The sequence below is a fragment of the Aegilops tauschii genome, chromosome 3 (assembly GCF_002575655.3).
Source record: "Aegilops tauschii subsp. strangulata cultivar AL8/78 chromosome 3, Aet v6.0, whole genome shotgun sequence".
In the NCBI taxonomy this organism is placed as follows: Eukaryota; Viridiplantae; Streptophyta; class Magnoliopsida; order Poales; family Poaceae; genus Aegilops; species Aegilops tauschii.
The window spans coordinates 421,696,673-421,722,105 of NC_053037.3; the positions used below are offsets into that span (position 1 = coordinate 421,696,673).

At 45.5% G+C, this 25,433-nt stretch overlaps 4 protein-coding genes across 6 annotated transcripts; 2 read left to right on the plus strand and 2 right to left on the minus strand.

Annotated features, from left to right (window-relative positions):
• Nucleotides 1-6,444: 6,444 nt before the first annotated feature.
• LOC141042995 (uncharacterized) lies at nt 6,445-7,308 on the plus strand. Its single transcript, XM_073511911.1, has 2 exons — nt 6,445-6,876; nt 6,979-7,308. Exons 1-2 carry the CDS (start codon nt 6,445-6,447, stop codon nt 7,306-7,308), a joined length of 762 nt encoding a protein of 253 aa, XP_073368012.1.
• Nucleotides 7,309-10,075: 2,767 nt separating this feature from the next.
• On the plus strand, nt 10,076-14,973 carry LOC109745318 (uncharacterized). Of its 3 annotated transcripts, none has more exons than XM_020304437.4 (2): nt 10,076-10,651; nt 11,677-14,973. In XM_020304437.4, exon 2 carries the CDS (start codon nt 11,739-11,741, stop codon nt 14,760-14,762), a length of 3,024 nt encoding a protein of 1,007 aa, XP_020160026.1. In that variant the 5' UTR covers nt 10,076-10,651; nt 11,677-11,738; the 3' UTR covers nt 14,763-14,973. The 3 variants fall into 3 exon arrangements, with proteins under 3 accessions (XP_020160026.1, XP_020160027.1, XP_045090861.1); XM_020304438.3 differs by having other exon boundaries at nt 10,301-10,640; XM_045234926.2 differs by lacking the exon at nt 10,076-10,651 and adding an exon at nt 10,954-11,094.
• A 1,500-nt stretch (nt 14,974-16,473) lies between these two features.
• Nucleotides 16,474-17,296, minus strand: LOC120976807 (uncharacterized). Its single transcript, XM_040404257.1, has 2 exons — nt 17,141-17,296; nt 16,474-17,026 (listed from the first exon to the last, which is right to left on the minus strand). The coding sequence occupies exon 2, from the start codon at nt 17,005-17,007 to the stop codon at nt 16,834-16,836; it is 174 nt and encodes a 57-aa protein (XP_040260191.1). The 5' UTR covers nt 17,008-17,026; nt 17,141-17,296; the 3' UTR covers nt 16,474-16,833.
• A 2,510-nt stretch (nt 17,297-19,806) lies between these two features.
• LOC109745312 (triacylglycerol lipase SDP1) lies at nt 19,807-24,154 on the minus strand. Its single transcript, XM_020304433.4, has 4 exons — nt 23,243-24,154; nt 22,103-22,966; nt 21,590-21,733; nt 19,807-21,489 (listed from the first exon to the last, which is right to left on the minus strand). Exons 1-4 carry the CDS (start codon nt 23,789-23,791, stop codon nt 20,092-20,094), a joined length of 2,955 nt encoding a protein of 984 aa, XP_020160022.1. The 5' UTR covers nt 23,792-24,154; the 3' UTR covers nt 19,807-20,091.
• Nucleotides 24,155-25,433: the final 1,279 nt, after the last annotated feature.

Consider the following 25,433-nt stretch of genomic DNA (forward strand, 5'->3'; position numbering starts at 1 on the left):
CGACATTATCTTATTTAGATGGCCTTAAGCCATATTATTGTACTCCCTCCGTTTCTAAATATAAGTCTTTCTAGAGATTCCAATAAGTGACTACATACGAAGCAAAATGAGTGAATCTACACTCTAAAATATGTCTACATACATCCGTATGTTGTAGTCCATTTGAAATGTCTAAAAAGACTTATATTTAGGAACAGAGGGAGTAATAAGTTCTCTTTGAGACATTCGATGTAATAAGTGTGTGATTGCACTCTGTTATAAATCCTTCAAGTACTGTGTGTTTCAGCATTACCGATCCAGGGATGACACTTATACACAGAGATTTGACCGTTTGAGGTCGGATCGCTACATCTCCCATTGAAGATAAATCAATCTAGTTGGCAAAACCAAACGGATAGATCAGAGAGAAATACAAAGCTATCACACATCATCAGAAGGGCGGCAAGGTTGATGTAGAAGCCCTCCCTGATCAGTTCCTCCTCCGACGGAGTGCCGGAAAAGGCGTCCAGATGGGATCACAAAAGAACAGAAGCTTGCGGCAGCGGAAAAATTGTTTCGGGTGGCTCTCTGGGGGATTCCCGATATATGAGAATTCATTGAAGTGGAATTAGGTCAGACAGACCACGTGGGGCTCACAAGGCATCAGGGCGTGCCCTGTTGCCTTGTCGTCTCCTTGCTTCTCGTCTGGTCTCCTCCCGAAGCTTCTAGGGTCTCTTTTATCTAGAAAAAAAGGACAAAAAGTTTCATAGTGTTTGGACTCCGTTTGGTACAGATTTCCTGAAAAACCAAAAACAAGCGGAAAACATCAACTGACACTAGGCACTGAGTTAATAGATTAGTCCCCTAAAATGATATAAAAATGTATAAAAAGTATATAAGATTTGATAATATCATAGCATGAAACAATTAAAAATTATAGTTATGTTGGAGACGTATCAGTGAGCCACCCTCGGTGTATTACACCGTCAACAGGCCGACCCGGGCTCACCTGGCGCACGGGTGTGCACGCAGGCATGACGCAAAGCCCCGCTGATAGGTGGCCTCGATCGCGCCTGCGGCCCACGCGTCATGGACCCTTGAGGAAAATCTGTCCGGTGTAGGGTGGTCGTAGAGATCAGCCGGCTGGGAGAACTCTAGGGAGCCAATGGCGTGAGGCGCACGCAAAACGGACGACACGAGGACACTCTCACGCGTCAAAGCCCGTAGGCGGGTACTCCAACATCTTTTATAGGAGTAATTGGAAATTCATATGTGCAAAGGGAAATAAGTTTCCTTTGTAATGGCCCAAAACAAAATCATAGTTTTATATATCGTGGCATTAGGGTTTTAGAAATCCTAAGAAAGTATTTGGGATCACATGTCAATGAGAGGTTTCATTGTCCAAGGGAGAGAGCTTGCCAAGTTACCAAGATCATTCATCAAAGATCCAAAAAAATCCAAGAAAGTCAAGGCACTCAAAAAAAAGAAAAGCGGGGAGACAAATTCACACGCCAAATTTCACCAAGGATATTTGGTTTGTGACAGAACTCCCTACCCAGTAATCTAATATGAAAAGGAAAGTGAAAAGGGGAAAACAGAGTAAACCAACAATATGAACCCACTATAGATAAAATAGCTAAATCCCACACCATACAACCTAATGAACTTTTTTTGCAGAATACAACCTAATGAACTCTTTTTTTTCAAAATACAACCTAGTGACTCCGATCCCTAAGCACGAGAAGACGCGGCAAACAAGAAATATCAAATCTTGAGGCGAATATTATGTCAAATCTCCATGTGACGCAAGCACTAATCACGAGAAAAAATGGGACGATGGGAGAACTAACCAACAAGAGGAAACCAACAAAGGTGACGAACGAGCCCGGAGAAGAGAGGTGACGAAAAAACAGGTAACAACAACGACAAGCGGTGGCATGGGGGAGGAGCAAGTTGCAACTCTATCGTAAAAGATTAGGGGTAAAGTGAAAGGGAGAAAGACTAGAAACCACGAAAGAGAAAACCGGAAGGGGGAAATCCGACGCAGTCCTTACACATTGCACCACTTGAGAAGGGACGTGCGGCAACCCATAAGGTACCCCTTAACTAGTGATTTCGTAGCAAACCAACCCGTGGTTGGATGATTAGGAGGACAATGGTATCCGCTGCCCACCAGAGTTCTAGCTCCAGACTTACATTGGTGCTCGCATTTTACTGAATTTATTTCAGGCCTTCCTGCGACATGTGTTTAGTGGAAATAGAAGTTCCTATCGACTACGATGGCGTCTGTGACGACTTCGTCAATCTCAAGATGATGTGCCGGCTCAGTCTTTCGATGTGCTCATAGGGTGGGCATGCGTGCGTTCATACGGATAAGTGTACGTGCGTTTGCATGAGCGTCTGCGTCTGTAATGCGTTAGAAAAAATATTGATTTTGCTTTTCTTTGTGAAAAACAATGCCTAGTCGAATATTCACATTCATGGATCAGATTTTTTTTGAAAGGAACACAAAGTGCATTCCATTAACTTACACGAACTGGACATACGCCAGCAACAAAGTATTTTAAGCGGGTCAAACCATACTTGATAGTTTCCCCTTTCCAGACCCACACCAAACGCCGCAATACAGTGCGCTAATATATTACAGACTCTAGGACCAACCTCTATTTTACAACACTTGAACGAGTACCTAATAACAGATTTCATGTCCTTAAATGAGGCACCTGGTACTGAGTTGTCATATGCCCCGTTGGTCATTGCTTGCTTGAGAACAGTGGCGTCAGTCTCCAGTATAATCTTTTGACAACCCATTCTTGCTGCTTAATGGATTGCGTGAAACATCGTTGCTGCCTCTCCATGCAAGGAGTCAGCAACAAATGTTAGATTTCCTGCTCCTGCCACCAGAGTTTCCCTAATTCATTTTTATGGTAAAACCCCATCCGCCAGAATGATTTGATTCTGTGAATGCCCATTTGAGTTTATTTTCAGGAAATCCTTGGGAGGAGGGGACCAAACCTGTATCTTATCTTGCCTCTTCTCTTTCCTCCTTTTCAAGTGCTCCCAGTACTCTGTAAAAAGGAGTTGATGAGAGAATAAAATTTCATTTAGGCTCCTAATTTTCTGTCCTTGGTTGGCTTTATTTCTTTCAAGCCACCAAGTCCATAGTAACGCACATACCTCTATACATGTTTCTTCATTCAGTTGGAGGATCTGTATCATTACCCATTTTGCATTCGGGCAGTTCACCAAAAGTAGTCGTGTATCTTCCAACCCCGCAGACCTCCAAAGAGCCTTCACCAATTTGCATTTCAAAAAACAGTGCCCACCGTCTTCATCTAGTTTGTAACATGCGGGGCACCTCGTGTCAAGCTCAATTCCCCTTCTCTTTAGTTTCATTCTGAGTGGAAGGCTATTATTTGCGAAACGCCATAAGAAGTGTTTTAGTTTACTTGGTAATGGTAAAGCCCATAATTTCTTCCATGGTAGCTTGATATTCCCTTTAGGAGTCTGTGTTGCAGACGTTGATGCCTCATCTGCTTCCCTTCCCTGATTGTCGAGAACCACTTGGTATGCTGATTTTACAAAGAAGTTCCCCTTTTTATCAAAATGCCATGCTATTATATCTTCTGCTCCCTCCTGAATTGGGATTGAGATTATAGTATTTGCATCTTCTTCACTGAAGGTCTGCTCGATAAGTTGTGCATCCCATGAGTGAGAAACTGGGTCAATCAAATCAGCGACTCTTGTGAGTAAATGATTTCGTCTCATAGACTTGACCCTTCTTGAGCTATCTCTTGGGAGCCAAGGATCCGTCCATATGTTAATGTTCTTCCCATCCCCTACTCCCCAAATAATACCTTTTTTTAGCACTTGAACTCCTTTCAGTATGCTTCTTCAGCATAGGAGATTCCACTCTTCGCTTCGGCATTTAGGAGATCTCGGTCCGAGAAGTATTTAGCTGAGAGAATTTCGGCGCACAGGGACGTGGGATTCTTTAGAATTCTCCATGCTTACCTCGCTAGCATGGCGAGGTTGAAAGAATGCAGATCTCTGAATCCCAGCCCACCATCTTTCTTTGTCCTTGTCATATTTTCCCAACTCACCCAGTATATCTTGTTCTCCTTGTCCATATTACTCAACCAGTATTTTCCTATCATTGAGTTGATCTCATCACACAATGATTTAGTAAGATCAAAACATGCCATGGCATAAACAGGTATGGCATGCGCAACCGCCTTGATTAGGATCTCCTTGCCTGCTTTAGAGAGTAATTTCTCTTTCCATCCCTGCAGTAGCTTCCACACTTTCTCCTTCAGGTATTGAAATGCCTTTACTTTAGATTTACCAATGTACACCGGCAGTCCCAAATATTTCCCTGAGAATCCTTCCCTTGAAATGTTCAGCTACTTCATCAGGTCACCTTTATCTTCAACTTTCGTATTTTTGCTAAACAGGATAGCTGATTTTTCTTTGTTTATGACTTGACTTGAGCATGCTTCACAATTGCTTAATATTCTGTTCACTTCTTGCACACTATTTCTGTCTGCTTCGATGAGGAGGAGTGAGTCATCTGCAAACAATAAATAGCTTACACTTGGGGCATTGTTGCAATTTTTTATTCCTTTTAATCTTCCATTTCGTTCAGCTTCATGTAACATGGCCGAGAAACCCTCGGCACATATTAGAAAAAGGTCCGGGGACAAGGGATCACCTTGGCGAAGCCCGTGCTCTGGATGATGGTCTCTGTTACATCCCCATTCACCTTTACTTGATATCCGACAGTAGTGGCGCATTTCATTACGAGTTCATACCATCTTCCATTGAAACCCAAGCATTTCTTGTAAGAATTTCCACTCCACCCGGTCATATGCTTTACTCATGTCTAATTTAATTGCTGCATATCCTTTCCTTCCACTTCTTTTCCTCTGCAAGAAATGTGTCAGCATATGATCACAGTGGGAAACTTGAACATTGAAGAGCAGCATATGGGTACAAAAGGAGTCAAGGTTTGGAAGAAGCACTTTGCTCCAACTGCAGAAAACAAGGACACCATTCAGGTACCAGTGGACTAGGCAAATTTCTTATCAGTTGTCCTTTTAACTCCTAGCAAATTTGACTGGGCCAAAACATTCATTTCCTCTTCTGTGTGGGAAATTATTTGTCAAGGAGCTGCTGCCAACACTATTCCATTTGTTATCCCAAAAACCTGCCCAGTTGATAACTCACTGGAATGTTCTTTGGCACAGGATTCTAAGGAGTAGAACATCTCCCCATCTGCAGATAACAACATTACTAAAGCTATGTCTGCCTCATTTACTTCTGCCCTGCATAGAAACAAGAAGAGGAAAGAGAATGCGCCACTTGTTGAAACAGAGGTAAGAAGAAGTTGTAGACTTCAGAAAATTAACAAAGGATTTAAGAAAACTGTTTGTAAAGATAAAGACTGCCTGGCCTGCCATACTGCCCCACCAATGATCCCTCCCAAAGCTGTTAAAAGCTTAAACACCTCTTTTTGCAAGGTCTCTGATATGGATACAACTGAAGAACTGCTCAGCAAGAAACACAAGAAGACCAAAATTGGAGGCGCCAGCATGGAGGGAGCCAGGAATGCAAGGGAGCAGAACAAGAAGTGGATCTAGCTCTCCACTTAGCTAGATCACAACTTTTATTTGTGAGCATGACTTTTGTTATGTATGCTCTGGTATCTGTAAGAAGTGAGACTAAGATGTATGCAAGTTATGCTGGTAGTATGGCACCTCATCTGCTTCCTGTGTGGAGGATTTTGTTTTGCAAGAAGTTAAGTTTCTTATGCAAGAAGTTGGTTGAAAAGATTTCTGAGTTTGCTGGGTCTGATTCTGTTTTGAGCTGTGATTGCTTCTAGTACAAAATTCATTGATGAATAGAGATTGGAACATTTTAAACTGGAACATTAGAGGCATCAATGTTTCTATGAAATGGACCGCAGCTAATAAAATTGAGGAATCCCAATGCTCCATTATCTGTTTACAGGAAACTAAGAAAGAATCTTTTGACAACTCCTATCTGAAAAACTTCTGTCCCAAGAGGTTTGGTAAATTTGCATTTCTACCATCTAATGGTGCTTCTGGAGGTCTCCTAATTGCATGGAATGAACAAGTTTTCTCGGGCCAAATCCATCACAGCAATGAATTTTCACTATCAGCTATTTTCACATCAAAGCATAATGGAGAACAATGGATTTTAACCAATGTGTATGGGCCATGCCAACCAGATGACAAGATTATCTTTTTGAACTGGCTACAAAACTTTGTTACACCAGATGACACACCTTGGTTACTGATGGGAGACTTTAATTTTATCAGATACCCTCACAATCGTAGCAGGGAAGGGGGTTGCATCAATGATATGCTCTCTTTCAATGCAGCAATCAACAGACAGGCTCTCATTGAAATCCCACTTAAAGGCGGAAAATTTACCTGAAGCAACATGCAAGAAGCACCCCTTTTGGAGAAACTTGACTGGTGCTTCACCTCAGAAGATTGGACCAACAAATACCCATCAACTTTTGCCATCCCACTAGCTAAAACTGTCTCTGATCATGTGCCTATTAAAATTCAGATAGAATCTTCTATCCCTAGAGCCAACATATTCAGATTTGAGAATTTCTGGTTAGAACATCATCAATTTAAAGAGGTTGTCAGCTCTATCTGGTCACAAGAGGTTGAGGCAAGTGACAGTGCCAAGGTCATTGCAACTAAGTTCAAGAGACCGAGAAAAGGACTAAAAAATTGGGCCAAAAATTTGTCTGACTTGAGGAAGATTATTGCAGATACCAACTTCATGATTCTTTGCTATGATATCATTAAGGAGTTCAGGCTTTTATATGTGGAGGAACACAATGCCAGGAACATCCTCAAAGTACACCTTGAAATCATCCTGGACAATCAGTGGCAATACTGGAAGCAAAGATCCACTATTAGAAAAATCAAAGTGGGTGAAGCTAATACTAAGTATTTTTAGGCCAAAGCAACTATTAAGTTCAGAAACAACTCCATCTCCATGATTAAAGATGAACAAGGACATGAACATCATGGTCACAAGGCTAAAGCTGCAATCTTATTCAGAGCATTTAAAGAAAGAATGGGCACGGCTGCCCCCACCTCAAACCTTCTGAATTTGCATCAACTGCTCCAGCCAATGGAAGATCTCACAGAACTTGAAGTGCCATTCACCAAGGAGGAGATTGATAATGTTATTAAGAATATGCCTGCAGATAAATCACCAGGACCAGATGGCTTCAATGCAACATTCCTCAAGAGTTGTTGGGACATCATTGCTCCTGACTTCTAAACTTATAGAAGATTTTCATTCAGGGCAAGTGAATATTCAGAGTATTAACTACTCCTTTATCACACTCATCCCAAAGAAAGACTCTGCAGCCTCACCATCTGAATTCAGGCCCATCTCTCTGTTGAACTGTACACTCAAGATTATTACAAAATTGCTTGCAAATAGGCTGCAGAAATACATCCTGAACATGGTGCACAAAAACCAATATGGGTTCCTCAATAACAGATGTATTCAGGATTGCTTGGCCCAGTCTTATGAGTATATCCACCAATGTCATCAAAGCAAAAGAGAAATGGTCCTATTGAAATTAGACTTTGAGAAAGCATTTGACATGCTTAATCATGAGACTATCATTGAGATCTTGCAAGCTAAAGGATTTAGAAATAAATGGATATAATGGATTAGAATGATCTATGGTACTGGCTTCTCTTCTATTCTGCTTAATGGGGTGCCAGGGAAACAGTTTCTCTGCAAAAAAGGAGTCAGGCAGGGTGATCCTGTTTCACCCTTGATATCTGTGATTAGATCTTCTCCAATATATACTAAATGAAGCATACCACAATTCCCTGATTGAATCACCGCTCATTCATGCTTCATGTCCTGACTATCCCATTATTCAATATGCTGATGATACAATATTAGTGGCCAAGGCAGATGCTACACAACTGATGCACATAAAGAATCTCCTCTTGCACTATGCTGAGTACACTGGACTAAAAGTCAATTACTCTAAGCCCATCATGATCTCTATCAACACACCAGCACATAAAATGGCTGAACTTTCCACTCTCATTGGATGCAAGATTGGCTCTCTGCCACATACTTACCTTGGACTTCCACTTCGCTTGAACAAACCAAGAATTGAGGACTTCATCCCTATGCTGAAAAGAATTGAAAATAGGCTGTTGAGCTGCTCCACAATGCTATCTACTGGGGACAAATTAACTCTGTTGAAGTCAGTGTTCACCAACTTACCCACTTTTGTCATGTGCACCTTGGAGATTCCAAAGACAGTGATTAAACAAATCAACGCTTACCTCGTGGATTGCTTCTGAGAAAATTTGGTACTCAGGAAAGAGGAATGGTGCATATATCATGGGATGTAGTATGTAAGGCCAAGGAACAAGGAGGTCTGGGAGTTTTAGACTTAAAAATCCACAATCAAGCTCTGCTCATTAAATTCCTACATAAATTTTTCAACAGAGCCGATATCCCCTAGGTTAACATAATCTGGGAAACTCATTATCAGGACAAACTGCCAGGTGACAACAAGATTGGGTCCTTCTGGTGGAGGGCAGTGCTTAAACATCTTGATACATTTAAGCATCATGCAGTATGCAAACTAGGCCTAGGAAACACAGTGTTGTTTTGGACTGACAAGTGGCAAGACCTTCCTCTACAGCTGAAATACCCAGAACTGAACTCCTATGCTATCAAGCAGAATATTTCATTGCAGGATGTTCTAGAGACTACTGATATTAGCCATTTATTCCACAGACCAATGTCTCAAGAAGCATTTGTTCAATTTAATGATCTGCAAGAGCTGCTCAGCAACAGAGAGGTATCAAAAGGAAAGGACAACTGGTACTACACATGGTCAGCACCTACATGCTCCTCCATTAAGATGTACAAATCCATTCAAGGGAAGCAGTCAGCTCATAACACATTCAAGCTACTGTGGAAAACATCTTGCCGACTAAGACATAAGATCTTCTTCTGGCTTCTTTTACATGACAAGGTCAGCACCAGGAATTTGCTCCAAAGAAAAAGTATCTACCTAGAAGACTATATTGTGCCCTATGCTATGAACACACCGATGAGACAAGTGTACATCTATTCTGGGACTGCCCATTTGCTCTCATGTGTTGGCACTCCATTGTTCCCAACAAGCATGAGGGATGTCCACATATGATGAGATTCACCTAGGCATGGCAACACTTCCCCCAGATTTTGCTATGGACTTGATTGTGATGGGATGCTGGAGTCTTTGGATGAGCAGAAATGACAAGATCTTCAGATGAGCTACACCAACGATTGATACCTGGAAATTCTATTTAAAGGAAGGCATGACAGAACTAGAGCTAAGAGCTAAAGCAGATAAGGCAGCCAAGATTCACACCTGGATTCAGAATAACCTTTAAGTTTTTATGATGTTCCATAATACAGGCATTGGTTAAACCTTTATTTTGCCTTCTTAGGCTTTTGTATGTGTACATATTTAATTAATGAAAATATACCGTAGAACAATTGTTCTATAGTCTTGGCTTAAAAAAAATGAAATGTGTCAGCTCATAGGCTAGAAGAATATTGTCAAATATCGTTCGTCCTGGGACGAAGGCACTTTGATTTGTCGAGATAATATCAGGAAGGATTAATTTAAGCCTATTTGTAATCACCTTGGGAATTAGTTTGTAAACCACATTGCATAGGTTTATTGGTCGCAGATCCTTCAACTCTTCCGGTGTTGTAGTTTTCGGGATGAGTACTATCATTGTGTTGTTCCAGCCATCTGGCATTTCTCCTCCATCGAGTACTTTGAGTGCTTCATTTGTAACCTGATTACCAACAGTATTCCAAAATCTTTTAAAAAACACCGCCGGCATATGCCATCAGGTCCTGGTGCTTTCAGGTCCCCAATGCTTGCTAAAGCATTTTTAACTTCTCCTTCTTCTGTGTACTCTGAGCAGAGGATGTTATTCATTTGTGTCGAAACTTCAGCCCGGATCAGATTTCTCTTTTCCTTTTTGAGGATTACGGATCAGATTGTGGTGGCTCCCGAAGATCCCCCACTACGCGTCCATCATTTCCTTTTTTCACACCTAACTCGGGCTCGAACCGGCTCTCGCTGTCGGGTCATAGCAGGCGCGCTCGTGTCTGTCTCCTCCTTCTCCTACCCAACCAACGTGTCGCTAACCTCGGGACCACCAGCCTTAATTAATCCCAGCCTAACCCTCCAATTATACCACCACTAACCTCATCCTCCCTCCCTCTCTCTATACAGTACGCTCGCGGCTCGCTCAGCTTTTGCCTCCTCCCCTTCCCTCCCCGCCGTCGCCGCTGCTTCCTCCCTCCCTTCACTCTGCCATATAAAAATGGCCCGCCGCGACACCTCACACTGACACTGCCTCGCCCCGACGAATCACGCGCACACATTCACACTGGCCTTGGACTCACCGCTGCTGCTGCTGCTTCCGGAGCTAGCAGACAGCAACGAAAGCCGGTTCCGGTGGATCCTCGCCGCCGGCGCCGCAGCTAGCAAGCTGAGCGGAGCTGGATCCGGCGCGGGAGCAGGAACCGCGCGCGCGCCGGGGCTGTCTCCAGGGAGAAGAAATGTAAGCTGCAGGTACTTCAAATTTGAGTTCCTTCCTCTGTTGCTGTTGTTGTTTCCACCGGTGCGCTAGCTAGCAATCCGTAGAGCGGACGATTGTTTCTCTTGCTGGGTTGTGGAGGCGTCCCTCTTGCTTGGCCTGTGGTCTACTGAACGGAGGCGTGCTCTCGAGGCTTCTCTTCCGGCTTTCTGCTTTGCCAGATCTGAGTGAGAGCCGTCGGCATGGCACGCGTGATCTTGTTCGGTTTCTGTTCAGAGCCTGCCTTTTTCTCCGCTGATTCGTTGGGACCCGGCTGCGACTGCGAGAGCCGCCGGCAGATCTGGAGCCTCGGTGGGTGCGGGCGCCATTAGATCCGCTTCTCCCCGCGCGCGCTGCTGCTACTCCTACTACCATTAAAGGTTGCGACGAAAGAAATGGAAAGAGTTGCCATTTTTCTCCCCTCGCTGAGCCGTACACGGTTGGTTTCTTTTCCCATCTCGGCTGCTGGCCCAGGTTGTACCTGGTACGCTGTGCATCATCAAGCATGGGCAACCCCAATTCTCGCATGTTATGTCACCAATGACAGTTATTTCTTCTTCTCCTACTGCCAAATTGATTACTGTAGTAAAGCGCACAGCTCATCTCAACCTTGTTTTCCCTTTTCCTGCCGGCCTCTAATAATAAACAAAATCAGAGTACTTATCATCAAGCAATTAGAGAAAGTTTTTCTCTCTCGTCCTGGCCGTAGTACTCGCTGAGCCATTATTGAGCCATGATGGGTTACTCTATCCGAATGACCAATAGAATGCACCTTTGCTACAGTTTCGTTTTGTCCCTTCTCTCCAAGTTTCATCATTTTATTTCAACGAGTAGAATGTGTATGCTTTACTGCTGTTTGCTGGCTTGGTTGTTTCTTCGCTGCTGCTGTTGAATTACTCATACGTCATTCTGATGAAGAAATTATTATTCCCAAGCGTGTATTTCCAATGTATATGTAGTGCCGGCTACGAACTGATTGAACAATTTCAAATCATGATGGACTTTTTTCTATCTTCTGCAGATACCGTCGATCAGTTGAATTACAGGCCATCTTGAGAGCTGGATAGTACTGAAAATGGGTGTATGGAGCTTCAAGAGGAAAGCTCTGATGTCGGGGCTTTGGTCTCAGCACCATCAAGGAACCTGTCATCCTCTTCCTCCACATTTGTTTCTGCCAACCAGTCACCTTTCTTCACACCACGGTCACTGTCTGCTCGTCGCCCGGAGCATGCTCATGTCCAGCACAATAACTCCCCGACTGGTATCGCACTGAAAATCGGTGATATTCTTTCCAGTGACACTCTGGTGCAGCAGCGGCAGTTACCATCAGCCAGCATAAGGTTATTGCTAGACGATGCTTCTCCTCCTCCCAGCCTTTGCACTTCAAGTAATTTTGGAACTCCAGCAATTGTCTATAACAATCCCAGCTTCATTTCCACCTTCAATGGCCCATACCAAGGTAGTTCATCAGCGACTCCGACTAGCAATTGTGATCGTTCAACTCGAAAGGAGAAACAGAAGAGACAGGTGGGAGTATATCGGAAATCTTCGTCCTCTCAACCTACGCCATCAGCAGCTTCTGTCAGTAGGCTTCGGACCTATGATGTGTACATAGGGTTTCATGGCCGCAAGGCTTCACTGCTGAGGTTCACAAATTGGCTTCGTGCAGAACTTGAGATTCATGGAATCAGTTGCTTTGCTTCTGATCGGGCCAGGTGTCGGAATTCACACAGCCATGATGCTGTTGAGAGGGTAATGAATGCTTCCACATATGGAATTGTCATCCTTACAAAGAAGTCATTTGGCAATCCTTATACCATTGAGGAGCTCAGGAACTTCTTTGGCAAGAAAAATCTGATCCCTATATTCTTTGACTTGAGTGCTGCTGATTGCCTTGCCAGAGATATCATAGAGAAGAGAGGAGAACTGTGGGAAAAACATGGCGGTGAGCTGTGGATGTTATATGGTGGAATGGAGAATGAATGGAGGGAATCAGTTGATGCTCTTTCTCGGGTGGTAGATGTGCAGTTAGAAGCGAATGATACCAATTGGAGAGCCTCCATACTGCAAGCAGTTATCCTTTTGGCCACGAAATTAGGTAGGAGAAGTGTGGTTGATCGGGTGAATAGGTGGAGATTGAGGGTGGAGAAAGATGAATTTCCTTTCCCTCGCAATGGTGATTTCGTCGGGAGGAAAAAGGAGCTCTCGGAGTTGGAGCTCATTTTGTTTGGTGATGTCAGTGGGGAAGGGGAAAAGAAGTATTTTGAGCTCAAGACAAAACACAGAAGAAAAGGCCCTGTGAGTGGCTGGTCTGCTAACAATTATGAGCAACTAAATGCAGATACCATCAAGGGAAAGGAACCAGTTTTGTGGAAGGAGACTGAGGAAGGCATTGAGATGCAGAGACTGGGCACTCCACTGCAGCATGGCCGACAGCCGAGAGTGAAGAATGGTGGGAGATATGGAAGGAAGAAAAAAACTAGGAAGATACTCTATGGAAAGGGCATTGCTTGCATATCAGGGGAATCTGGAATGGGCAAGACAGACTTGGCTTTGGAGTACGCATACAGGTTCTCCCAGAGATATAAGATGATTTTGTGGGTCAGAGGGGAGAGCAGATACATTCGACATAATTATTTGTCTTTGCGGACTCATTTGGAAGTAGATTTAAGTGTTGATACTCGCTTGCATGAGAAAGGAAGTGACCGATGCTTTGAGGAACAGGAAGAGGAAGCCATTGCCAAGATAAGACAAGAACTGATGCGGGACATACCGTATTTAGTTATCATTGATAATCTGGAGAGTGAGAAGGACTGGTGGGATAAGAGAGTCATAATGGACCTTCTCCCACAATTTGGTGGAGAGACTCACTTCATCATAACAACACGCCTTCCACGGGTGATGAACTTGGAGCCAATGAAGCTTTCTTATTTATCTGGTGCTGAGGCAATGACTTTGATGAAGGGGGCTGTCAAGGAATACCCGCTAATGGAAATTGATGCGCTCAAGGTCATTGAAGAAAAGCTTGGGAGGCTCACTCTTGGCCTAGGTATTGTTGGAGCTATACTCTCGGAGCTTCCAATTACTCCAAGCAGGCTTCTTGACACGTTGAATCGGCCATCGCCCATAAGAGATTTTTCTTGGAATGACAGAGAAGTAATCAGCTTGAAAAATCATGAAATCCTTGTTAGACTCCTGGATGTCTGCCTATCTATATTTGAGCACGCAGATGGCCCCAGGAGTCTGGCAATTCGTATGGTTCAAGTGAGTGGTTGGTTTGCACCATCTGCAGTTCCAATTCATATGTTGGCTCTGGCTGCACATAAAATCCCAAAGAAGCATCGGAGGGGTCCAAGGTGGAGGAAGTGGTGGCGAGCACTAACTTGTGGCCTTGCAACTTCTAGGATGCAGAGATCTGAAGCAGAAGCAGCTGCAATGTTGATGAGGTTTGGAATTGCCAGGTGCACCGCAAAGTCTGAGTATATCCAGTTCCATGATATGATCAGGCTATATGCTCGCAAGCGAGGAGGCACAAGAACGGCTCAAGCTGCAGTCCAATCAGTGTACCTCCGAGGATCAATTAAACATTCTTCTGAGCACCTATGGGCTGCCTGCTTCATGGCTTTTGGATTTGGTTCTGATCCTTTTCTGGTAGAACTGAGGCCATCTGAGTTGATGTTCTTCGTGAAGCAGATTGTCGTGCCACTTGCGATAAACACATTCATCACATATTCCCGATGCAATGCTGCCCTGGAGCTGCTGCGCCTGTGCACTGACGCATTGGAGCGTGCAGCTGAATCCATGCTTTCCCATGCTGGCAAATGGAGGGAAACATCAATCTCCTGCTTTAGGCCAGTTCAGTCAGAAGCCCAGTATACCTATCTTTGGCAGGAGCTGGCTCTTCTGAAAGCTTCTGTACTAGAAACACGGGCGAAGCTGATGCTCCGAGGCGGACAGTATGGCATCGGGGATGACCTGATACGGAAGGCCATATTCATCCGCACTTCCATCTGCGGCGAGCACCACCCCGACACGGTCTCGGCTCGAGAAACCCTCAGTAAACTAACAAGGCTCCTTACAAACGTCCACCTTAGTCGATTCGTATAGCTTAGGACTTCACCCATATATTCTTTTTAGTGTGGCTTTTTCATAATCGCCGTACAAATACCCCCAGAATATCAAATAACAAAGTATATTTGTCTTCATCATTTCACTTCTTTTTTCTTTTTGCTACTGTTACTAAATGTACCCTATCTTATTTCATCCCTGTTACGACTCTCTTCAGGGTTCTACCAATATATGTTGGCTTTGGAGCAAAGCTACTCTGTTGTTGTTACTAGATTGTACTAGTACTTCCAACTGCATGCACAGAAGACTTTGAATTGGTGCTTGTAAGTTCTGTCCTGTCTGATGACAAGATGCCATGATTTTGTTCGAAGCTGTGATCCGGTACAGAATCGGCTCTGATGGGAGATGATGTCGAGTTGACGCATGAACTATTTGCGTTTTTGCCGTGTCTGTTGATTTGAGTGCTGAGCATTGTTGCTGTGAATGATGCCTCTGAGCTTGCACGGTCGTATGCTGCCACTGGAATTAGGTTGAGGAGAACATGTGGCCCCTGAACCGGCACCATCCTGTTGTCCACTCAGCCCATGTTCCCTCTGATCAATGAATTTACAATTTTCATCTTATTTGTCCTATATTGGTGCAGTGGTGCTCACTTTTAGCATTGTAGTTCGCACAACGTAGTGACTGATATTAAACTTTTTAGAAATAATTGTATCTGAATGCTAGAGTAACCTACTAACATGGAGCCCTTGCTGAAGGGGGGCTGGAGAAACATAAAAAGATTCAGATTCGTGAAATCTAGTGCTGAATTATGGGGTGAGCTAACAACAATAGCATATAACTTTTGAGAATTTACTTTCAAAATTCTCCTCTAGATGGCTAGGCCCTCTCTTGTTCCTGATCTTGCTGCTAACCAACTCGTATAATTTCCAGAAGACAAGAATTAGTACCATGTGAATTTTGCATTAAAAGGTGTTATGCACATTCAACAATAATCTGCAGTATGGCACAACCTCGAAGCATCTTTTTTAAACAGAGGCAAAATATTTGTCTCATCCATTAATTAAGTAGTTGGACAAGAGTTTAACAACAAAAGCCTAATTATTGCAAGGTTATTACTCTTCTGTCATGATTTGACCCAAATATTCCGCATCCACAATGATCAAAAGACTTGCCTCTTTCTTGATGACATCAAGGAGGATGAATGGAGTAACAACTAACAAGCATAGTGAGTGAAAGCATTGCCCTTTTATGGATTCTTTGGCATGGTGAGTCCCGTGCAGGATCTGCTTTGATGATAGATGGTGTCGATTTGACACATGACCAATTTTCGTTTCGTTTTTGCCTTCTCGTTGGTTTAAGTGCTCAGCATTGTTGCTGTGATGTCTCTGTCTTTGCTTAGCCGTATACTGCCACTAGAATTAGGTGGAGAAGAACATGCGGCGCCCCTGAGATTGCACCGTCCTGTTGTCCACTCGCCCATGTTCCTCTGATCAATGTATTTACAAAATTCATCTAATCATGGAGAATTTTATCTGAATGCTAGAGTATATCCTACTAACATGGAGAATTTTACTGACCAGCTCCTGCAATCTCCGAATAAAGCCCTACCATCACACGAAATTTGTATGAAGGTGCTGCACGCATTCATCAGTACGCTACAACATCACATCATGTGAGCAACCTCCATTTCCATTTTTAGTTTTCAAGAAGAGAGAGAGAGAGAGAGAGAGAGAGAGAGAGAGAGAGATCACAAATGCCAAATAGTCACTGACGTTCGGTTGGACCAAGAAAGATGTTACACAGACAGGCGAAATGTCAAATCTGTCTAGACGATGTCAGGGAGGGAGAGAACATAGCAACAGTGCAGCAACAGGGACCCGGACCAGGAGCTTCATGGATGGGGATGCAACGGACTTGGATTAGCGGCAGAAAGGAAACAGATGAGCTGCACCGCGCCGCAGCCCAGTCCATCGACAGTACAGTCAAGGAAAAAATAACAACGAACAAGAACAGATGTCTCTCTCTCGCTCTCTCTCTCTCTCACTCTCTCAGGTTCGTTACAGGGCTCGACGGCGTTATTCCATCTTCCGGCGAAGACCGCGCGCGCTCACTTCATCTTGGCCTCCGTGAAGAGGACGTGCTTGTTGACGCGGGGGTCGTACTTCCGGAACTCGAGCTTCTCCGTGATCCGCCGAGGGTTCTTGCGCTTCACGTAGAAGAACCCCGTGCCGGCGGCCGACACGAGCCTGATGAAGATGGACGCCCGCTTCGCCTTCCCCATCCCGCCGGCGAAGATTAAGCTGGAGACGGTCGGATCAGAGCGCGGAGGTCATTATGATGCGGGGCACGAAGCCACGAACCACCCATTCTGGGCTTAAAGCGAGGGAGGAGATCGGGAGAGAGGAGCGGCTTACGAGGTGGCGGCGGGATTCGACGACGAGGAGGGGCAGACCGGACCGTCGCTTCCCTTTCCCGGTTCTTGGGGCGGCGCGGCGGCTAGGGTTCTAGCGAAGAAGCAGGAAATGGTGGTGGGGAGTGCGGTGTGCGGAGGGGGAGGCTATACCTTCGTGGGCTGGGCTCTGGCGACTTTTGGGCCTCCAGCTCGAATAGCAAACGAGTTGATCCTCTTGCAGCAATGCGTTACTCAAAAAAAAAAAATCTTGCAGCAATGCAACACAACACGCAGTCAAATTGTCTAAAAAAAAAAAGCGCGCAGTCAAAATTTTCAGAAAGACCGTTTCAAGTTTTCAACTGAGATAAAAAAGGTCCGCTAAAAAATGAGATAAATATACAATGGTAGTTTTTCTGGCGGATCACTAACTCCAAATTCAGTGGACTGCCATCCCATGTTTTGTCCTAAGAGCATCTACAACCGGACTAAGCAAATCCGGATCCCTATACGCCACGGGCGCGTCCGCGGACAACGCCTGGCGGCCCCTCATATGGACGCACATTCACACACCTCAAATGCAGAGCCCCAAATTCATGCAATACATGCACGTCGATCGTGTGATACAAATGGTCCCAATTCAATAGTTTCAAACAAAGCAAAACAAATCATATTTCAACAATCCGGACATGCCAAAAAAAATCAATGTTCGAGCGTGATGGATGCCTCGCTGGCTGGCTGGATCACTCGCCGGACGCAAAGTTGGTCGGACAGGAGCAACAAGAACATACCGATTCTTGTTCTGTCATTCCGTCGAACAAGTCGTGGGCAGCCCGGGCGCCCCCGGTGCCCCTGCTTGTCCGCGCCCAATGAGCTGCGGCAAGTGACAGATGTCCACCGCCGGCATCTGCGTGGGCGGAAAGCTCTCTGGAATACCCAACCGGCCGTCGGATCCTCCTCTGTCCCAACCTGGTCTGATGGCGCAATCCTTGACAGCGGTCGGATGGATGGGGTGCGAGGTTCCAGGCATGGCCGCCGGCGGGGCGGGGGGGGGGGGGGGGGGGGCAGCTGCTCGTCCATGTCCGCATCCGCTCCCTGAGACACCGCCACTTCTCTCTCTCGTTGTTGGCGTCGTCGGTTCCTCCGGGCGACGTTCTCCGGCTTGCACGACGAAGCCGAATGGGACGCCGACGAACGAGGCGGACGCAGCCTCCGTCGCGGCGGTCGGGGACGGGCTGGACGACATCTAGGGCCGCGGATCGGGATCAGCGATGAGGATGGGGAGCAAGGGTGTCGGACGTCGAGGGCTCGGACGCGGGAAAGGTTGGAGAGAGGCGGGAGGAGGGGGAGTTTGGTGGATTTGGTGCAATTTGTGGTAGGGTAGGGCTATCGGGTCCAACGTGGCGGACGTGACTGGGCGCCCCCATATCTGCCCCAGATTTGGGCTGGATATGAGAGGTGTCGGTCAGTCCCGGCGTTTGAGGCCCATTTGAGGAGCTCGTCTGGGTCGCCTTTTCGTGACCGGTCACTGACCGGGCCATCCGCCCGAGTGTTTGAGGCGGGTTTGAGGCGCCCGGTTGTAGATGCTTTAACTTAATGGCAATGTAAGTATGTTTTGGCCAGGAGTTCATTTGTGCTTTTGGTTTTCTCCTTCGACAGTATGGTGACAACTTGCATTGCAAGAGGTCTATCCCCGTGCATAGCACATTCAATGATGTTAGGTTATCACCTATTGAGCTGAACATCTCATACAACCCTTTTTTCATCTAGCTTATGTTTGGTCTCTCGTAGTTTCACAAAAATCATGGTGAAATGTTGAGATGTCGACTTGAAAGGTGGTTAATTTAATTGTTAGTTTATGTTGGATCTTTAGTTCTTTACCATTTGTTTGTTCTAGTTTGTTCGGTTTGATGTTTATACTCTGTTTAGTTAAAACTCCCTCGGTTCCATAATGTAGTGTATATCTTTTTTTTAAGTCAAACTATCGACATTTAAAACACTAAATAAATAAATTGTAAAAGTACACTTCATGATGCATCTAATGATAGTGAACGTTTATAGATTTTATTAAACTTGACAAACATAGACATGTTTTAACTTTCAGAGAACTAAATGTGCACTGCATTGTGGAATGGAGTGAGGATATATTTGCCTAAAAAAGAAGCAAACAAGCTAGCCGCACTTATCATGTGCATTAGGTGATATCTTTCTCTAGAAAACCAACAATAAAATAGGTAAACCCTCTATTAAGATAAGACTTGGAGCAATAGTTATTTTATCAACATTGTATAATTTACATGCCATAAAACTGATGCCATGTAGTACATGCTAAAAAAACACCTATGATTACAAGCTATATGAGTACAAGATTTGTCTCAACGAATCAAAACGTTCTTTTTCCTCACTCTTTATTATCCCTTTTTTATCATATACTTTTACTGAAATAATAGAATACAACATTTTACTGTTTATTTTTGCTATTTCTCATTCGCTGATTACAACTAAGGTTCAACACAGCGTAGTTTAACAATCGGCAACTGCAACAATACAAGCTCAAAACTCAAATGGGTAAAAGGACGACTTAGGAAGGATACACAAACTGAGGAGACATAGGGAGTAGAAGCGTTCAAATCAAATAATCTCGTAGTACTAGGGAGCGCCATAGTTCGGACAGAGCCGTGGCCTGAGCAGTTTCAGTCAAAAGAGAATGAATTTTCATCAATTTCAGAAACAGAGGGACTCAGGCATATATATATATATATGCCAGTTCGGAACTCTAGATTCATTCTTAGTGCTTTATTAGGGGGTTGACTGGCCTACAACCGAAATACAACACCTAGGTATAGACGCAATTCAGTTTGATCATGACACGAGTTTAAATTGCCGACATAGCATGGACCAGATCAAGCTGAATTGTTCAAATTACCAAGTCCCAATACAGAAAAACATTAGGTCAGTCAACAGGCACGTTCTATGCTAGTCAGCTTCATTTCTTCCAGATGTCATACTCTCCGCTCCGCCACTGGAAGTAGTAACTGGTTTCTCGTTCGAAACGAGGCTGACATGTTTATCATCTTCTGAAACTGAAACACTGCAGGAGTTCACAGATCCCATATCCACTTGATGCTGCTGTCCATTTTCAGCTGTCTGAGAACAATAGGAAGATTCTTTATTGGCAGGAACTGAGTCAACTTCATCATTCCCAGCAGCTGAATTCTCATCAGGGCAATCTGTCTTTACAGTCTCCAGTCTTATGTCTGAAGAAGGCTCGTCGGGCCGACTATTTTCTCTGATCATGGTTGGTGGAGGAATCTCCACACAGATATCAAAGAGAGACGGAGCTTCTGATCGAGTAGTACTTGTTTCGTCAGCTTGACAATCCATGGAAGTGGACGGATCTAGGTTTCCTGCAACTGAGGATCTCTGATCTCCAGGGTCAGATAGTGCTTCGGGATCGGCATTCAGTTCCACGTTGTCGTCGTCTTCATCCGAAGCACCATAAAGGCACTCGGTCGGTACAGTTTCCACATCTGCTTCCTGTGAAGATCCATGAGGTTCAACTCCGCTAGTAGTCACTACGAGAGTATCCCTTCTCACAACATTGAATAAAATACCATTCTCAATCTTTTCAGGCTGCAGCAAGTCACCTTCAGGGACCATGATACTTGTGGAAAGACCAAATGGAGACCTAGGAACAGGAGTATCATGAGGATCGCAACCTGAATTGCCTGAGGTCCTACCAGGAGTAACAGGCCCTGGATGGTTATCAACTGGCTCTCTACCAATTAGGTGACCAGCAAATAAGTTACTATTCGGTGTCACAATATCACCTTCACTTCCCCTTGGTGAAATTGTTCTGAATTCTGTGTCAATCTCAAGGTTCTGAACAAAGCTGATGAATTTATTAGCTGAGGCTGTTCTCATGAGAGGGCCACCACTTCTCGTCCATGAGTTCAAGTCTATACTCTCAGATTCACTGTCACTGCTATCATGTATGCTATGTTGGAGATGGTGATTTCTGTTAGATGGCCCAGCAGTCCCTCCAACTGCTTGATGGCTCGTAACAGTGGGAGATGCGAGCATTTCCTCATCGAGAGAACCAGTTGAGTTTTCTCTTGCTATGAGATTCCATGATGGAATCCTTCTAGATGGACAGAGTCTAATTGTAGCACCATATCCTTGTGAAGCGGCTGCTCTTTCTGCACTTCTCTTCAGCCTACGCATGTGGTTCAGGAGGGCCACACATTCATCTAATGCAAGCTCAATAGCGCAGTTTGCCCTGATGGCAGAGAGCTTTTCCCAAGTGCATCGCCTACCCTGACTTGCCGCTTTCTGAAGCTCAGAATACGAAGGATTCTGTATGATCTTCGAATACTGATGATACAGAGAGAAAAAGAACATTAGTAAGACTGCTGATTAATGTGGTGAATATTTGACATGCACACGAAAGAATGGATTAAGAAATATTCAAAACCTGAGCAAGTGTGGCTGGCATAACAATTGTCACATCACCTTCCCAATGTTGAGCAAACAACTTAGCTATTCCTCCTAATGGAAATCCAAGTTCCAGAACTTGATTGAACCTATGCTTAACTTCCATCTCAGCAAGTTCAGCAAGCTACATACAAAAAAGATCAGAAGATCATATTAGACAACTGAAAAATTACTTTACCACGTCAATACTGTTTACTCACCACATCATTCCAGTGGATACTTTGGCAAAATGAATTACTTGGCCATACAGTTGAGCTAATATTTATGGTCAAATATGCCTTGGTGAGCATAGTGCTATGCTTTGCGATGCTACTAAGCCATCAAATGACACACATTATTGACAATGAAAGGTATTATCAGAAAGATATATAAGCAAAGGAAACATCCTTATGTTCGCATTAATGGGAAGCATGGTCACATCGAAATTGCTCTGAAATCCGACAGACTAAGCAAATAATAGAAATGAGGACTATGGAGAAAGCATTTCACGTACCTTTGCAGCAAAGCTGCCTCCGTAAGCCCTGATGATCTCCTTTAGTCTCAGTAATGGAGCAATGTGAGGATTGGCTTGGCTTACTATGAAGTGATTTACGTTGAATAATTCCTTCAATTGCTTCATGGGCAAATCACTTTCTAAGCTCCCATCTCTCCAGCGCCGTGTAGCCGCGTCAGCTCGTTCCTCCACACCCAACAAAAATGGAGCATGAAAAGGAACTGTTTCTCCGAATCTATCTTTGGCCATCAACTCCTGGGCCTCAAAAAGTCCAGGAAAAGCACAGGAAGCAGTTACTGCACTCCAGATGAGAACATGAGGTGATGTCAAATAGTTCAGGCATCGAGGTGGCTCATGTTTTCTTGGAGAACACACAGTAACAACGAGAACCCGGCCAGTCATGTCATATGCCTCTTGAAATGTCAAGTTGCTTGTAAGATTTCTCAATTGCGTCTGCAAGTGCCTAATGTCATGAACAGCTCCATGCGTCAAAATTCTTTTAAATACAGGAAAGATCCCACCCATCTGGTCAAAGAATTTCAAGGAATGCCACTCCTCAAAAAAACTCTCTAGTTCTGGCCATGACCGTGTGGCTACAATAGCACACATTATTGCGCCAACGCTTGATCCTGAAATAATCCTAGGTAGAAGCTTATGCTCTACCAAGGTTTTGACAACACCCACATGAAAAGAGCCAAATGAAGCACCTCCACTTAGCAGTAAGGCCGATCTACCAAAGGCATGTCTTGTCTCATGCATAAATGCCAGTTTCTCTTCAAGGGGTAGCTCGTCCGAATCAGAATTGCAAACCATTTTCAATTGAGTAGATACCTCCTCAATGTACTCCTTGATGATTTTAGGCACCTAGTAGATCATTAACAATAAACATTTCAGTGACACTAGAATGTACTGTATATACATATATTGACATAATGTGAACGAATCGTCTGACAAACCAAACAGGCTTATTATTAACTTATCAAATAATAGATGGAATTACTGACACTGCAAATTTCGAGTCCTTTGACTACGGGAAAGGGGAAACAATTCTAATACTCCGGCAACAAACAGTATTATGATCAAAGCGAAAGCAGGGATCAGGTGGCATCGATAATTCTGGGCAGATGGGCAGCGCAGTACCTGCAGCCTCAACTTGTGGAGCTCGGGGTTGCACATGTTACCAAGGTTCCTGAGCAGGTCGGCGCGCATGCAGAAGACGATGTCCCTGAGCGAGCCCTCCTGGCGGCGGTGCCTGAGCTCGCGGAGCTTGTTGCGCACGAGCTCCTCGTCGTAGAGGTCGGCGTCGGTGGCGCGGCGCGGCGTCTCCCGCTCGAGCATCCGCGCGGCGTGCGCCCACTCCTCGTAGGTGAGCGCGGCGCGCATCATGTTCCGCCAGAACTTGCGGCGGTAGGCGGACTGCACCCGCGCGCGCACCCCGGCGCGGCCCCCGCGGCCGCGCAGCAGGAGCGCGACGGCGCAGACGGCGAGCAGGATCCCCCGCGTGTTGTGGCGCGGGTGCAGCCAGGCCGCAGCCAGGGGCGCCGCGGCGCGCAGCGCGGCGGCGAGGCGGTGCCGCAGCCGCGCCAGCGAGCCGCAGAGGAGCACGCGCAGCGCGAGCGCCCGCCCCGCCGCCGTGGACGGGCCGATCGCGAACGCCCCCACGCGCGCCTCGTTGGTGATGGCGTCCATGGGCGGCGGACGGGCGGGCGGACGGCGTGGCGGGAGGGAGAGGGCACTGGGTCACCGCCGCGGCCTTGGATCGGAGCAGGGCCGGGCCAAGCTAGGGGACGCGGAATAGAAGGCGTGCGGTGGGGCTTGGCTGCACGCACCTGCAGGCGCGGGCATGGCGCGCTGGGATCTGGGAATGGGCAGACGGAGGAGGAGTCGAGCTGGGCTTCTTCTTCTCCGTGCCGTGCCGTAGATGGGACAAATGCGGCGTCCCGGTCAGGTCAGTCGGGGAAGGAGATAAGGGGGAAGGGTGCACGACGTACAAGCCAAACTAACTGCGACAGAGGGAGGCCGCCATGTTTCGCGGTTATGTTTATCTCCCGCGCCGACGATGCCCGCGTCATTCAGCTTGACTCCTCGCCGTTGTGGATCGAGGATGGGGAGAGGGGAGCGGGACCGCGTGACGTGCGCCGATCTGGATATGGTAGACCTGGGGGGATGGCGACGGGCGGTGGCTCTCTCGGTCGGTGTGCCGGTTTGGACTTTGAAGCAACGAGCGGCGGAGCTTGCTCGGTCGCGCCGCGCGCGCTCTCTCTATACGTTGGCCGGCCTCTCCACGTGGGGGTGTCGAGCGTTTTCACCGTGGTTTGTGGCTTTGGGTCAACGTTGGCGTTTTACAAATAATAGCCTTCCGCTCAGAACGGAACTAAAGAGAAAGGGAATTGAGCTTGACACGAGGTGCCCAGTGTGTTACGGTCTAGATGAAGACGGCGGGCACTGTTTTTCGAAATGCAAATTGGTGAAGGCTCTTTGAAGGGCTGCAGGGTTGGAAGATACACGGCTACTTTTCGTGAATTGCCCTAATGCTAAATGGATAATGATACAAATCCTCCAACTGAATGAAGAAACATGTACAAAGGTATGTGCGTTACTACGGACTTGGTGGCTAGAAAGAAATAAGGCCAACCAAGAACAAAAAATTAGGATCCTAAATGAAATTTTATTCTCTTATCAATTACTCCCTCCGTCCGAAAATACTTGTCATCAAAATGAACAAAAAAGGATGTATCTAGAACTAAAATACGTCTAGATACATCCCTTTTTATCCATTTTGATGACAAGTATTTCCGGACGGAGGGAGTACTTTTTACAGAATACTGGGAGCACTTCAAAAGGAGAGAAGAGAAGGGCAAATAAGATACAGGTATGGTCCCCTCCTCCCAAGGATTTCCTGAAAATAAACTCAGATGGGGCATTCAGATAATCAATTCATTCCGGTGGATGGGGTTTTACCATAAGAAATGAATTAGGGGAAACGCTGGTGGCAGGAGCGGGAAATCTAACATGTGTTGTTGACCACTTGCACGCAGAGGCAGCAACGATGTTTCATGCAATCCAGGAAGCAGCAAGAATGGGATGTCAAAAGATCATACTGGAGACTGACGCCACTGTTCTGAAGCAAGCAATGACCAGCGAGGCATATGCCAACTCAGTACTAGGTGTCTTATTTAAGGACTTGAAATCTGTTATTCAGTACTCGTTCCAGTGCTGTAAAATAGAGGTTTGTCCTAAGGTCTGTAATATATCAATGCACTGCCTTGCTGCGTTTGGTGTGAGTCTGGAAAGGGGAAACTATCAAGTATGGTTTGACCCGCTTCCGTCC